A 14,020-nucleotide genomic window follows, 5' to 3' on the forward strand; every position below is an offset into this window, starting at 1 on the left:
GCTGTCATGCGGGAGGACTGACCCCATCGTTAGGGAGTCACTTTAGCCGGGTGCTGGTGCCAGCCAAGTTCACCCTTCGGGTGTGTTGTGTGTCAAGCTGGTTGGGTGGTGCTCTGGTGTGGACTGAAGCTGGTCACTGGGTGTGTTGGGTCTGAGACCTCTAGGGAGGTATATCATGCTGGCCAAGGTCACCACCACATATCAGGCTTGGGACCTCTTGGCTGGAGCTGCAAAGTGTTATGCAGTTGGTTGCTGCTTACACTGGGCTTGGAGTCTCCAGGGAGAAGCTAGCTGCAAACTGAGGCTAGCCGCCACTTGTGACTGTCTGAAACCCTTTGGTGGGCCCCAGAATGTAAGCTGAGTTCAGCCATCACATGTGCTGGGCTTGTGGACCTTTGAGAATTTTGGAGAAAGTCTGCAGTGCAAGCCAAGGCATGCTGCTTGTGTGGATGAGCCACAAAGAGGCTCCAACTGGGCAGGCAGGTTGAGTGGGGCAGGGTCTCAGGGATTCCTGAGGGCGAGCAAATGGTCTTAGCCAGGTTAATGTAGAGCCCAGATTTGGTACCCACTTATGGATTAGAAGAGAGTTCAGCAAAAGAGCAAAGGTGCCTGCCAGTGCTTCTGTCCCTGGAGAGAGTTTCCCCAATCCCTGCCCCTCCTGCCCTCGCCCTGTAGTCAGTCATTTTAGTTCCTGCTGTATGTCCCTGGTGCTTTTCAAGCTGCTTCCCCTATGCTGGAGTGTAGAGTGAGTGTATTTGTGAGCCCCATAAGACCTGCAGTGCTTGGGTCTCTGCCAGCCCTTTGTCTCTCTGGGACACAATTCCCTCTGGGGTTCACAGCACTGATGCCCCAAGTTGGGGTGCCAGGAAGGGGAGCTCTCACTCCTCAGGGGGAACTATGAAGCTGAGCTATCCCTCCTGATTCTTATTCATCATATTGTAGCTGTGAGAATTGCCCACTCTGTGTCTCTGCCCCTCCTACCAGCCTCATGTGGCTTCTTCTTTATATCCTTATAGTAATTTTGTTCAGCTAGTCTTGAGGCTAGTTGTAATTCGATGTGGTCATTGGAGGCTGCAAGTACAGGGCCAGTGTGCCATCAGGGTTGGTTAATGGTGAGGCCTCTCCTCCTGCCTTATAGATAGCCACCTTCCTATTGTGTCCTCAAATGGCCTTTTCTTGTTTGCCCGTGAAGTGAGAGAGCTGTGGTATCTCTTCCTCTTCTTAAAAGGACACCAGTTCTCGTAAATTAGGGCCCCATATTTAAATATAGCCTCATTTAACCTTAGTTACCTCTTTAAAGGCTCTGTCTCCAAATATAGTCACGTTGGCAGTTAGGGCTTCAACATAAAGGTTTAAAGGGGAAACAATTCGGTACATGGCATCCTCCTTAACTCTACATTCCTAATTCATCTCTGCCTAGTGGCACAAATGCCAGGCTCCTGCCACAGCAGTATTTCATGCTAAAAGGCACATCCTGTCTTTCTTCTCTAGTCACAATTCCGTCTAGTTCAAAGTTCTCTGAACCTCTCTCCATTTCAAATTCAGAAGTAACCCATCCTTCATCTTTGCTCCTATGGTACTTTTTTCAAACCATTAATTCTGCTAATGTAAGAAGTATTTTTCAATGTGCATATTTCTTTTACATACAGTTTTCCTCTGTTAAATCTCATAATCATATAATACGCTTATTTTATGGATGTGGCACCTGAGCCTCAAAGAGTTTGTTTATTCTATAGAAATTGGGAACATTAAGAAATGTCCTTTTTTCAGATTATGGTATCAATCACTGATTATGAAACATTGAAAGAGGAGCAGGTTTTATGGGAAAAGGTGTTTAATGTGCCTGTGACATATCCAAATGTACAAATATTACATACCTGTTTAACATAGCCAGTCTTAGACTAATAAAACAGAGCTTTACCACTCATGGGCTATGGACAGGTACTGGGTCTGTGGCCTGTTAGGAACTGGGCCGCACAGCAGGAGGTGAGCGCCAGGCAAGTAAGCTAAGCTTCATCTGTATTTGCAGCTGCTCCCCAGCGCCAGCATCACCGCCTCAGCTCTGCCCCAGATCATCAGGCATTAGATTCTCATAGGAGCACCAGTCCCTGGTGCCAAAAAGGTTGGGGACCACTGAATATACAAGTTGTGACTTGATCTTCTCATTTCATAACATTAGCACTAGTAAGTGATAAGTGGCAAGTAACTTCTTATTTTATGTGTTAATAATAATACTATATTGTTTGTTTACTCTAATACACTTACTCAATATTCTTCTTCCCACTCTTTTCATATATTTTAACTTCTAAACAGCCAAGTTTCAGTATCATAGAAGTGGACAAGCTCTGAAGTGAATGAGATCTTAAGAGTGTATAAATTTAGTTCTCTTCATAAATAGATGAAGAAAGCTCAATAAAGCTAATTAAGTAACTCCTCTACAGTCACAGTACCCAAATAAGAAGTAACATTCATATTTTCTAATTCTAAGCAAAACTTTATCTCATTATGCCAGTGATTCCAAAACGTTATTTTGCAGAACAGAAACTATGTGAGAAGCTCCATGAATAGAATAATTCAAATGCATCTTTTAACTCTGAATATAAACCCCTCTCTTGGAGAGTTGCAATGAACAACTTGTTTAACTTTAACCCAGCTTTTAGTGGTAGAACACCTTTCCCACCATACAAATATGATTCAGGCACTTTGAACAATTCCTTTTAACTACCATAAAGGTTGCTGAAGTTGGAAATAAAGTATAATGCTAGTAGGAAATGCTTCGGGAACTCATGCTCTGTCCCATACTTGAGTATGACAGTGGTGGGATTAAAAGGCACTTGGTATGCTCAGTAGGAAAATTATCCTGCTGAATTGAGGTTAAGGTGATGCAAAGGCAAGTATTGTTTATTTAATAGATTTATGCTCTTTTTGGAAGACACAGGACGTATAAATGAACTAGTTTTATTGGTAAATGAGTATGGGATTGTTTTTAGTAACCTGCCTAGAACATATTCATTTTACTGTAGGGTGGAGCTTTGAAAGATTTGATTTCTCCTTAACAAGTGGTGGTACAAATACAAAACATTAGGAGTTGAGGACTTCCATTTGGAGAATTGTTCTTTTCATAGTAGTCTGTAGGAATCAGATAATTAAGCTGTTGTGCTTTTATTTGTCAAGGAAGTTTTTGGAAAAATAGGCAAATAATTAAACACAGAGTTTGATAGAGGAATTCTATTGCCATGAAGTAGTAAAGATCATTGTAGAGAATTAATCATGATGGAAATTTCAGCTCAGTTTTACGGAAGTGCCCTGATTTGAAAGACAAAGAAGTATTACTAATAAAACATATGAACAAGAAGTCTCTGATTTTTTAGGACTCTCTTTTAGGACTAAGAATCATTCATGCAATCTATGTATATCTTAATGATCAACATCGGTTTAATCAAAACTATAGATGGCCCTAAGGGGTAAAGAGTGCTAAAGTACGATGCAATAGAAATACTTCAAAGAAAATTTACATAATATTTAAGTCATTATAATAGAGAAAGGCATATTGTCCTATACCAGATATAGATTCAACAAACGACTGCTATCAATATTTATTATTTTTATATATAATTACTGAATGATAAAATTTTAAATTCTGATTTGCATTTCTACTGTAAGCAATTTACAATTTAAATGTTATAACTAATGAATAATTAAATGACAATTTTACATTAATCAAATATTCCTTGTTAAAAAGTCATGCTAATTAAAAACTTTTAAACATCGCCAATAAAGCTACAACGTGAAAGTGGAAAGGACATCCACATCACTATCCACCTAAGATTTTCCCAGCTTCACCATAGCTGGATACTAAAAGAAATCACAGATCAAGAAATATTCCATTTTTTAAAATATGGTTTGAAAGGATAGCTTTTTGCTCCATATCTATAGTTAAGTCTATAACAAGATCTGTATATTAATGAAAAGAAATCAACTATAGTATTATATACACTATACCATTAATATTTCCATATATTAATGGGAAGAAAAAATGTGGCAAACCTCTGGATTTAGAGGTTTGCCATTTACAGGCTCTATGAACATAGATAGACCTTTCTGTATCTCTCAGGTAGGGAAATAATTATGTCAATTTTAAATCACCATAATGATATTAGATATTTAACTGAACTAATCAATACTATATCCCCTGATCCCTAACTTGCTGTAAGAGTGAATTCTTCAGGCACATTTCTTTCCTTCAGCTAATATTTTTGAGATCCAGCAATGTTTAAGCCTCCATATTAAGTACTATGAATAAGACAGGTCCTTGGCTTCCATAAATTTATATCTCAGGCGAAAAGTAAATGATTGTTTGTAAATTCAAGGATGACAGTAATTGTCATAAGAAATTTACAGATAAGGTAGGTACTATGAAGTTTCAGAAGCTAAAATTGTTACTTTTGATTTTAATGAGTGGAGAAAGTATTATTACAAAGTGGCATTTATGCTATGTCTTGAAAAAATGAGTGAGATTTGGTTTGCAAAATAGGGTAAAGTATTCCAAAGGGAGTAAAAATCAAGAAGAAAGCTATGGATATGATTTAGACACCTTGAACAATTCCTTTTATTACAGCAAAGGTTGCTGAAGTCAGAAATAAAGTGCTAATTAGCAAAACCATCTTATTGGTAACCCAACAGAATTTTGTTTTAAATTCAAACGGCAGCGAATATTAAGATTTCTTCTTTTTAAGCGGTGCAAATAGAAGTTTTCACAAACTAAATTTAACTGAATGCTTGTCAATGATTAAAACCTGGACTTTAGTTCAGGTGTTGCCCATACAACTTCTCAAAATGTCGGAGACACCCGGACGGCTCTTGGAGCCGCACACCAGCTCCACTTCTCAGTGGAGATGAAATGCTCTATTTGCGAACAGGCCGCTTTGAATCTGTTTTCCAATAAATAGCTTTGTGATTCTGCATTACACCTGGTGGACATTTCTAAAGGCCGTTACGCCACCCCTTTGGTTATGTTCTTAATGACTGATTCAACTTTATACGCTTTATCGAGGCCCAGAGGCTGACAGCCTCCAATTTATTGGGGGCTGTCTATACAGACATGCATGCTTCCTCATTGAGACTCAACCACCGTCTTACTGTCGTAGTTTAGCCTAATTAATATTGTAAATTTTAAGGACTAGGCTATGCTCTAGGGCTTGGGCCTCAGAGCCTCCAGCTGAGACCTGAGCAGTGCGCAGAGGGAGGCTGTATCCCAGGATGTCAGAAATATGCCAGCATCCACGGGATGTGGCGCACCTGCTACCACAAAAGCTACCACTGCGACCAAAGGGCCCGGGCCTGAGCTCAGAGCCATCAGCGGCCTCCACAGCGGTCCACAGCTCTTCCTGCCCCCCCTCCACTTCCGCTTCCGGGGAGGTGACGCCCCGGCCGGGTGCGGGGGCGGTAGCGCAAGAGGAGCCGGAAGTAGCTGGGGCATTTCCGGTACGGGAAACTCATAGCTGGCGATCGGACCGGGTTTGACAGGCGGGGTCCCTGCATGTACATCTCCCTCCTCTCCCCGTCCTCGCGTCAAACCTTCCACGTCCTTGGCCGCTGCCGTCCCGCAGCTCCTGTCTCCGGAGCCGCCCCTTCCCCATGTTCCAGGGCAGGAGTCCTGACAGCAAAGACCCTCTCGCCGCTACCCCATCATGTCCGAACTGACTAAAGAGCTGGTGGAGCTGGTGTGGGGCACGAAGAGCAGCCCCGGTCTTTCCGACACCATCTTCTGCCGCTGGACGCAAGGTACCTGGCCGGGCTCTCACTTCCAGCGCCGCTTCCCTTGCCCCGGGAGCGTCAGGCTGTGTCGCCCCTCGCGCCAGCCAGCACCCTCGCGTGCCCCGCACTCTGTCTCAGTTCCCGTGCCCGGCTCAGGAACTGGACTTTCTGGAAACTCCGCGCCTGCCCTGGGGGGTGGGGGTGGGGGGAGGGAGAGGGCGAGTAGGAGAGTGGTTTCAGCTGGCCTCTAGAGACCCGAAGCTCCTTCGCCCCTCCCTGGGCTGCCCTTCGGCCGGAGTGGAAGAGGGTGGCCGGGCTGCATTGTGTGACGCCGAAGGTGTGCCCTTTGCCGTGGGGTCAGTTTCTCAAGAAGTTGCGTGGGCACCTGAATCTTTCCCCCCCCCCCGAACAAGGCTGTGCTGTTGGTGTTTGGTCTAATTTGGAGGGAGGGAAGTCCACCGGAAAGACAGAGTGGCTAATTCCAGAAAGCACTTTTGTTGTTTTAATTATGTGGTTAGCCATGGGACGTGGTGCATAAATAAATACATTGTTTCCTACAAAGGATTCTCTCGACCCAACGTATCCTCGGTTTTGAAATGATTTAGTATCTGTTACAGTTAAAATAAATACGGTCGTAGGACTCCCTGTGCCTAATTACCCAGACACGATTTTGAGTTATCCAAGTTTTATTGATAATACCAATAATAATGAAATAAAAATTACCATATGTTGAATTAGTGCACTGTGACAGGCTCTGTGCTGAAAACTTTATCCTAGAAATTATCGCAAATTCTTAAGTTTTAATATTGAAACACCACAAACACATTGCTTAAGGCGACTTAAGAAAGACTGGCGAAGTTAAGTGGTTAAGTGCTTAGTCTTTGGAGTCAGTAATGTATTGGTAATGTATGTGTGTAAAAAAAAAAAAGGCCAATAAATAATAGCTATTTATTACTATTGTTAAAACATTTATAGAATACCTGTTTTCTAAGGATTGAGGGTAATTTTAGCATGGTAAATCTAAGGCCCTTCTTCATGATGTGTATTTTGTAACAGAAATAAGCCCTTCCTCCCTCCTAAGTATGTATTCTTTAAGGACTGCTAAAATTAGAATTGTAGTGTATTACAGTCAGGTTATTCAGTTCATCACTCTTATTTTGCATGTGAGAAAAACAAGCCACGAAGGATAGCTAAATGACCAGGCCAAAAGTTGCACAAATGGATAGAACTGGGAGTAAATTGTGTGTAATTGATTTGGCTCTTTTTGTACATTTAATTATGTCACTTAACTAATGTTTTCTAAAATCTTAGACACCCACATTTGCAGAGTTTATTTTAAAACTTACTTTCAACTTATCATAATAGTAAACAGCCGTAAAACGCACAAGACTGTGGAGGATTAAGAAAAACTTGACTTCCCGTGTAGTCAATATTAATTAAGCATTTACAGTGTAGAATAAGGTAATACCCTGCCTCCTTTAGATTTATACTGTGATGCAGATTCAAGGAGAATTCAGAGAGGCAGATCTAGTTATGCTCTAGATCAGGCTTTGAAATAGGCATATGTCAGTTCTAGGTTTAGGTTATGTAACTTATTTAAGCCTCAGTTTCCTTCTCTGTAAATGCAGATAATAGTAGTGTCAACCATATAGGGATCTTGTGAGGATTAGAAGACATGTAAATATACTTAGGCACTTAGCACAATATCTGTCATGCAGTAAACACTCTGAAGATGGTAGCTTAATGTAAAAAGTGTTTAATTATAGACTAAACCCAAGATCCCTCTCTGGTAGTATCCTGACAATTATAAGAAATTATCATTTATTTGATGGATCATCATTTAAAATAGATTTTATAATGACATAATTTCTGCCATCTTTAGTCATGCAGAAGTTTCTGAATGGGATTCAGTCAATAGTATTTCAAAAGAGAAAAGGTTTTTTTTGTTTTGTTTTTTTCTTTTCAGGGAGTTTACTTATATTGTGGATATGTAATTCTTCAGAGGCCAACCGAATATGTATTTTAGGCTATCACCTCTGAATCAGAAGGATGTTGTTGGTTTTGCTATGTTAACCACTGTATTCATTTATTCATTCTTACAGGCTGAAAGCATTGCTAAAGATTGCTGTGGCAAGTCATTTGGGATTATAGGACTAGGCAGAAGACATTGCTTTGCTGCACTTGCCATACTGCATTCATAATGTGACATTAACTTTGGCTTTCATAGTCTATAACTGCTTTGAATTGGCAGCTGTAATTTTATTAGTGTTTTGGAAGCAAGTTACAGGTATAAAATGTTTGGGGTAAATATTTATAAAATTATGTTTAAGGATATTCCATTTATAAAACTATATTGATTGATGATGTTAAATTCTTTTGATATGTTAAAACAATAAGCTACATGAGTTTCCACAGCATGTAATTGGTTTTTTCTCTAATTGATTTGTCAGTTTTCAATACTATGTTAAATAGTATCCCTCAGGAGTGACACATAGTTGTTCTTTAAATTTCATTTGGCAGTTATAGATAATATCTTTTGAAAATCTTTTTTCTTAAATAAGTAGTGGTTTTTTGCCTTGTTTTTATTTAAAATGCAATAAGTCGTGCAAATTCAAGGTTCGAAGTTTTGTGTTTTGTTTTTTTTTAACTTGGAAATTCTCTACTCGGTCTGCTTTCCTCCTGCTCAGCTGCCTATAATGATTTTTAAAGAAAAGCGTATATTTTCTCCCTCCTTTTCATAAGCATCATTTATTGTCCGCTCCCTCCTTCCCACACACAACAGTGTGCCGGGCCTCCGCAGCTTAGACGTGCTTTGGTGGAAGGGAAAGACAGACAATAAACATAATGTAGCGTAAAGTAAGTATATGTGATCATGAGAAGATAAAGAAATAAGGAGAGATGGGATGGGGTAGTCTCAGTAGGTTCATTTGAAGATGAGGTTTGAGCACACACTTGAAGTAACTGAGTTAGTCATGCAGATAACTGAAAAAAGAATGTTCCAGGCAGAGAGAATGGCCGTCTTGAATAGAGAACATGGATGGCTTTTTGATCAAGGAACAGGAAGAAAGTTAGTTTGGCTGGAAAAGAAATGACAGAATTGGAGAGTAATAAAGAATGAGGTAAGAGCTAATATGGCCCTAATTATATAAGGCTTTATAGGCCATTGTAAGGACACTGATGCTTTTATTTTGACTGCAGTGAGAGGTCATTGGAAGGCTTGGAGCAAAGAAGAGATATAAAAGAAATTTCTAAACGATTAGTCTGATTACTGTGTTTGAGGTTAGACTAGTGAATTGAGTGATAAATAAGATCAAAGGAGAGACAGCTGCAGTAAGCCGGGAAGTTGGGACCAAGCTGGTAGCAGTGGAGATGGTAGGAAGTGGTCAGATGGACCGCATCCCAACAGAACCAAAAAAAAAAGTCATCCGGTCTAACAGAAGCAAGTAGTGAGCATATTATAAATGAAAACATGTTGGCGTATTGGGAATTCGTTTTCTTTTATGTATTGATCATGTAGCTCAGTGTTTGGCAAACTTTTTCTGTACAGGCCATGACCTTTATTTAGTCTCTGTGTCAATACTCGTCTCTGCCACTGCAGCAAAAGCGGCCCTAGATAATGTGGGTGTGGCTATGTTCCAAAACTGCATTTGGACAAACGGGCCAACCCCTGATCTAGATTATAAACTCTGAGAAGCCATTTTTTTTTTCCTTTTTTAGCCCTTTTTCTCCAAGCTTTAAGTTATTTTATGGTTTCATATAAAAATTAGCCAGGAAAGGAGAAAACCAATTTTGTTATTTATAACAATTCAATTTTGGGAGCTGGAGAGGTAGGAGCTGTAGTTGATCAAAATTAGGGTTTTGGACTTTCAGTATAGGACAGTTTTTGTTACATAAAATGAAAAAACGACATTTAACATATAACAAGAAAAGTTAAGGATCAGTTAAAATTTAAGTATAAAATGTATGTATTTAGGAGTTAATACATTTGCATTAAAGTTCAAAAGTATATTTGAATGTTTATTATAATGTGACTTAGCATTTTACAAAAGTAGTAAAATGACTCACAAGTACAGTTAATTTTTCTTCCAAGGTGAGGATAAGTTAATACTGTGGATCATCATTTCAGAGGTTTTTATTGTTGTTGGAAACCTTGTATTCCTCTCGAGTGTATTTTCTTTTAGTGAGCATACCTAAATTATAATTCACCTAAAATCCAATTTTTTAAACTCGCAGTTCATAAGTTTATGTGATAAAGTTAATTTCTTAGTATTTTGAGTATTTTTTTTAGTTCAAAGTATCTATCATAATATCTTACATTTATATTATACTTTCCAGTTTTCAAAAATCTTAATCCTTGCAACAACCCTGAGATATAGCAAAGGATAAATGTAGTTATCCTCATTTTTGCAGATGAGGAAACTAAGGCCCAGTGCAGCTGTGACTCAACTAATATCATCTAATTTACAATGACAAACCAAGTCTTTCTGTTGTCTTTTGTTTACGTGGAAGACTAGAATTATAGAGACAGTAGTTGTCAAACTGGTTTGAATAATGTATCTTTGCATAGTAAGTCATGTAAAAATAAAAGACTGGAAGATTCAAAGAAGCTCATGGCTTAGGTTTAAATTAGTTATGAGTTATAAGACTAACAAAGATTTCTGTGTTTGTAGTACTATGGAAAGAGACACAAAATCTTATATTTAGTATCTGATGCTTTAGATGGTATTCAGATCTAATCAGAGAAAAACAGCCATTTTATAAGTTCATTCCTTTTAAAACTAGGAAATAATTTGATAAGAGAAGATATGACAAGGAAAGTAACTTTATGTCTTTAAAAATTTAAATTCAAGTGAAACCTTGTTATAAAAGGAGAAACTTACTTACTGTAGTCTGTTTTAAGATAGAATACTTAATTTTCATTTAGCTGACTTTATTTCCTGATAGCCTTTGTTCATTATCAGTGAACACATTCCAACATACTGTAATTAAACAGAATTTGGCTTAAAGAAGAACTGTCTAGAATTATCTCCATGGAATTTTTATATCTAAAGTACACAACAGCTCACTATAATGCATTTCAAACTATAAGCCCCACTCGTGTTTGTGAAAATTGCATTACATTATTAGGAATTTTAAGGAAAGCGAGACCCCATTACTGACTTAGATTTCTTACTCCAAAAGTTTGATAGAGCCTAATTTTGCCTCTGCACATGGCCCCAACACCAGGGACCCTTTCTTTATCCCCAGGAGGGGAAGAGCTAGACAAAGAGCGGAGGCCTTCTGGCTTCACCTCTTGTTCCTACGTTGGACCTCCAGTTTGGTTGTCTTAATGTGATGACCAGCGCCTTTAGTCCTCATTTGTCCTTGTTAAATTTGTCCCATCCACCTGGCCTTTTTCCAGTCTTCCATTGAGCCTGTCACCTACTACTCTTGTCCCAGGCTGCAGCATATTGCTGGAGAACACTGTGACCAGCATCAATACAAATGTAGTCATTAAACCTTAGCTGAGCCCTCAGTGTTTTCTCTTAGTTCTTTATCTTTGCCAGCTTTTATGTTTTTCAAAATTAAAATTCTCAATTCTCTACCTCCTTCATTCTTCTCACTCTCAGTGAGTAACCTCACTTTCTCTTTGCCTAAACATTTCACTTAGAAGCCTGCTAAGAATTACTTCTCCTAGGCCAGTGGTTCTCAAATTTTTTGAACTCAGGGCCCCATTAGACTCTTAAAAATTATTAAGGACTTCAAAATGGAGGGGGAAAAATTACTGAGAGCCATGGCACTGTTTTACATTTTTGCAAATTTCTCTGTAATGTCAAGCTCATCAGAAGATAACCGGATTCTCACACTTCCTTCTTCCTCCATTCAGTCTGTTGCAATATGTTGTTTCAATTGAAGCGTGTTCAGAAATCCAGCCTCACACAGATATGTAGTTGGTAAGGTAGGGGTATTGTGATGGCCTTTTCAGTTAATTATGGATATTCTTTGTTGATACCACACCAAAACTTGACAAGTGCTGGTTTCTTAGAGGTTAGCTGCAATACAGAATCCAAAGCTGTGTCAATAAACTTTTCATACTTTGCTGAATTGAAATCCATTGGTTGGTCTTGTACTTTGAATGGATCTTTTACCCATGAATTAATTTCTAACAGCACACATCAGTCATTTGGAGGTTACTGGTCCATCGGTTTATGAAGGTCTTTCAAAAGTTAATACATTTCATTATACAATATCAAAAGTCACAGTAATACCAAGTGAAAAGGGCAGTGTCTTGCTACTACTTATAACCACTGATCTCATCAGAAAAGTATCTAAGCGTTGAGAAACTGTCAACATCACAGTGGTAGACACAAGTTTTCTAAAATTTTAGTTATTGCTTGAAAGTTTGAAATTTTATCAGTGGCAAAAATACTGTCATTTTCCATGAAGCATCAGGCTTACTTCATTCATTTCTGAAAAATTGTCTGACAAATACCCAAGTCTCAGTAATCATAGTTTGTCAGTGTAGCTCTTGAAAGTAAAAATAGTGCTCCACCAAAAAAGCAGTTAGTTCAGCTCAATTCAGAAAATTACTCATGTGCTTTTCTTTGAGACAGTTATCAATCACGATACTTTGTAGCAGAAGTGCTTCATGGGTAGTCTCATTTTGTCACAGATTATTTTTTAAAAGGACATTGTGTTTCAGGTCAAGATTTAACAAAATCAGTAGTTTTTACTGCAACAGTAAGGACATTGTTTAAATGAAATTGACTTTGTGTGTGTGTTTAAGAGCGCACGGTGGTGACTAGTGCAGTGACTGCTGGTACAACTTGATGTCACTGTCTTGGCATGTGCTCAGGCACCAGCAGTTTAAGCCAGTGTTGCATTTGTGCCATCACTGTGAGCGTCCACACAGTGCGAAGGGCAGTGTCTTGGTATTACTGTGAAAGTGACAGGGTCTGTAGGACTTCTGGGGTTCTGTAGACCCCACTTCATCCGGCCCCAGTACCACCAAACTGTACTTCCTCAGCTGTTGCAGAAACTGGAGTCCCCAGACTTCTTTTTCATGGAATCTCTTTTGTTTTTTTTCAAAGCCTTTACTTGTTTAATAGTTTGCATTTGCTCTTGCATTCCGAATCACACCTCAACCCTTGAAAATACAGCTACTCTCCCCAGCACTCTAAATTTATTTTTTTTAAAGTATTCCCAGCAACATGCTTTATCCAACACTTTATTTTTTAACTCTACTCAGCAGCATATGTAACAAGCAACTAGTCTTTGCTTTCTGGTTTTTCCTTTCTAGGATTTAGTGTATCTTTCTGTGACCTTTGTTAATTGTTGTCAGTCTCCTTTGCTGACTCAGCCTCTGCTCACTCTTAAATGTTCCCAACTTCATTATCTTCCTTCCACATGCTCTCTTTCACTCTAACTGCCACGTGTAGGATGATTCAAGTTACTGTCTCTATTCCGAACCCCTGCCCTAAGTTCCAGACCTATATTTCCCACTTGGTCTAAATGATGCCAGATAGTCGTCTAACATTTTTATGACTGAATTTGGCATTTCCAGAAACAGAGTCTTCCATTATCTTCCCTCCCAAAACTTCAAGTATTTACTGAGCATTAGCTATATAACATACTAGGAAAACAGTGGTAGATACTTGTAAGGCAAGAAATTTAATACGCAAGTAAACAAATGATAATATAATTACAGAGTATGATAAGTGCTAGTTGCGCTGGGGATGGTAGGAAGGATCTACTTAGATAGGTTTGTCAAGGAATATCTCTCTGAAGAGTTAATGCCTAAACCGAGCCCTTAAGAACAAGAATTCAGCTTCATGAAGAGAAAGAAAAAGAGCATTTCATGAGGAAGGAGCAGCGGGCGTCAAGGCCCCAGGTAAAGACCTTGGGATGTTCTAAGGGCCTGAGGTCTTAGAACTGTACGTGGTAAAGGTGAGATTGACAGATCATGCAGTATATTTCAGGTTGTAAAAAGTAGTTTGAGTTTTATTGTAATTGCACTGAGAAGCCATTGGTGTGTTTTAAGCAGGCTGTGACAAAATCACATTTCCTTGTCTAAAATATTTCTCTCGTAACTGTGGCGACTAGATGAGGATTATGGGAGTATAGCGAGATGGAGGGATCTGTTTAGAAACTTAACAGCCCTCTAGGTGCGAGATGAGGGTGGTTAGAACCTGAAGGTGGACTGGAGATGTGGTAGAAGTGGCCAGATACAAGGCATGTTTTGGATCCTTGAACCAAGAGTACTTTACCTTAACGTGTAGCCCAA

The 14,020-nt window shown here is 39.2% G+C and overlaps 1 protein-coding gene across 4 annotated transcripts in view; it reads left to right on the forward strand.

Moving 5' to 3' along the window:
- MINDY3 (MINDY lysine 48 deubiquitinase 3) overlaps positions 1-14,020 on the forward strand; it is a 352,604-nt gene that overhangs the window by 268,092 nt on the left and 70,492 nt on the right. The window contains exon 1 of one of the 4 annotated variants that reach the window (XM_016134374.2): positions 5,458-5,784. The exons of 2 other annotated variants lie outside the window; for them this stretch is intronic. In XM_016134374.2, the coding sequence (XP_015989860.2) occupies positions 5,691-5,784 (94 nt within the window). In that variant the 5' untranslated portion in view covers positions 5,458-5,690. Of the gene's footprint in view, positions 1-5,457; positions 5,785-14,020 lie in introns of those variants that run through there. One more of the 4 variants, XM_016134375.2, reaches the window with a different exon arrangement.

The sequence above is a fragment of the Rousettus aegyptiacus genome, unplaced genomic scaffold (assembly GCF_014176215.1).
Source record: "Rousettus aegyptiacus isolate mRouAeg1 unplaced genomic scaffold, mRouAeg1.p scaffold_m13_p_10, whole genome shotgun sequence".
Lineage (NCBI taxonomy): Eukaryota > Metazoa > Chordata > Mammalia > Chiroptera > Pteropodidae > Rousettus > Rousettus aegyptiacus.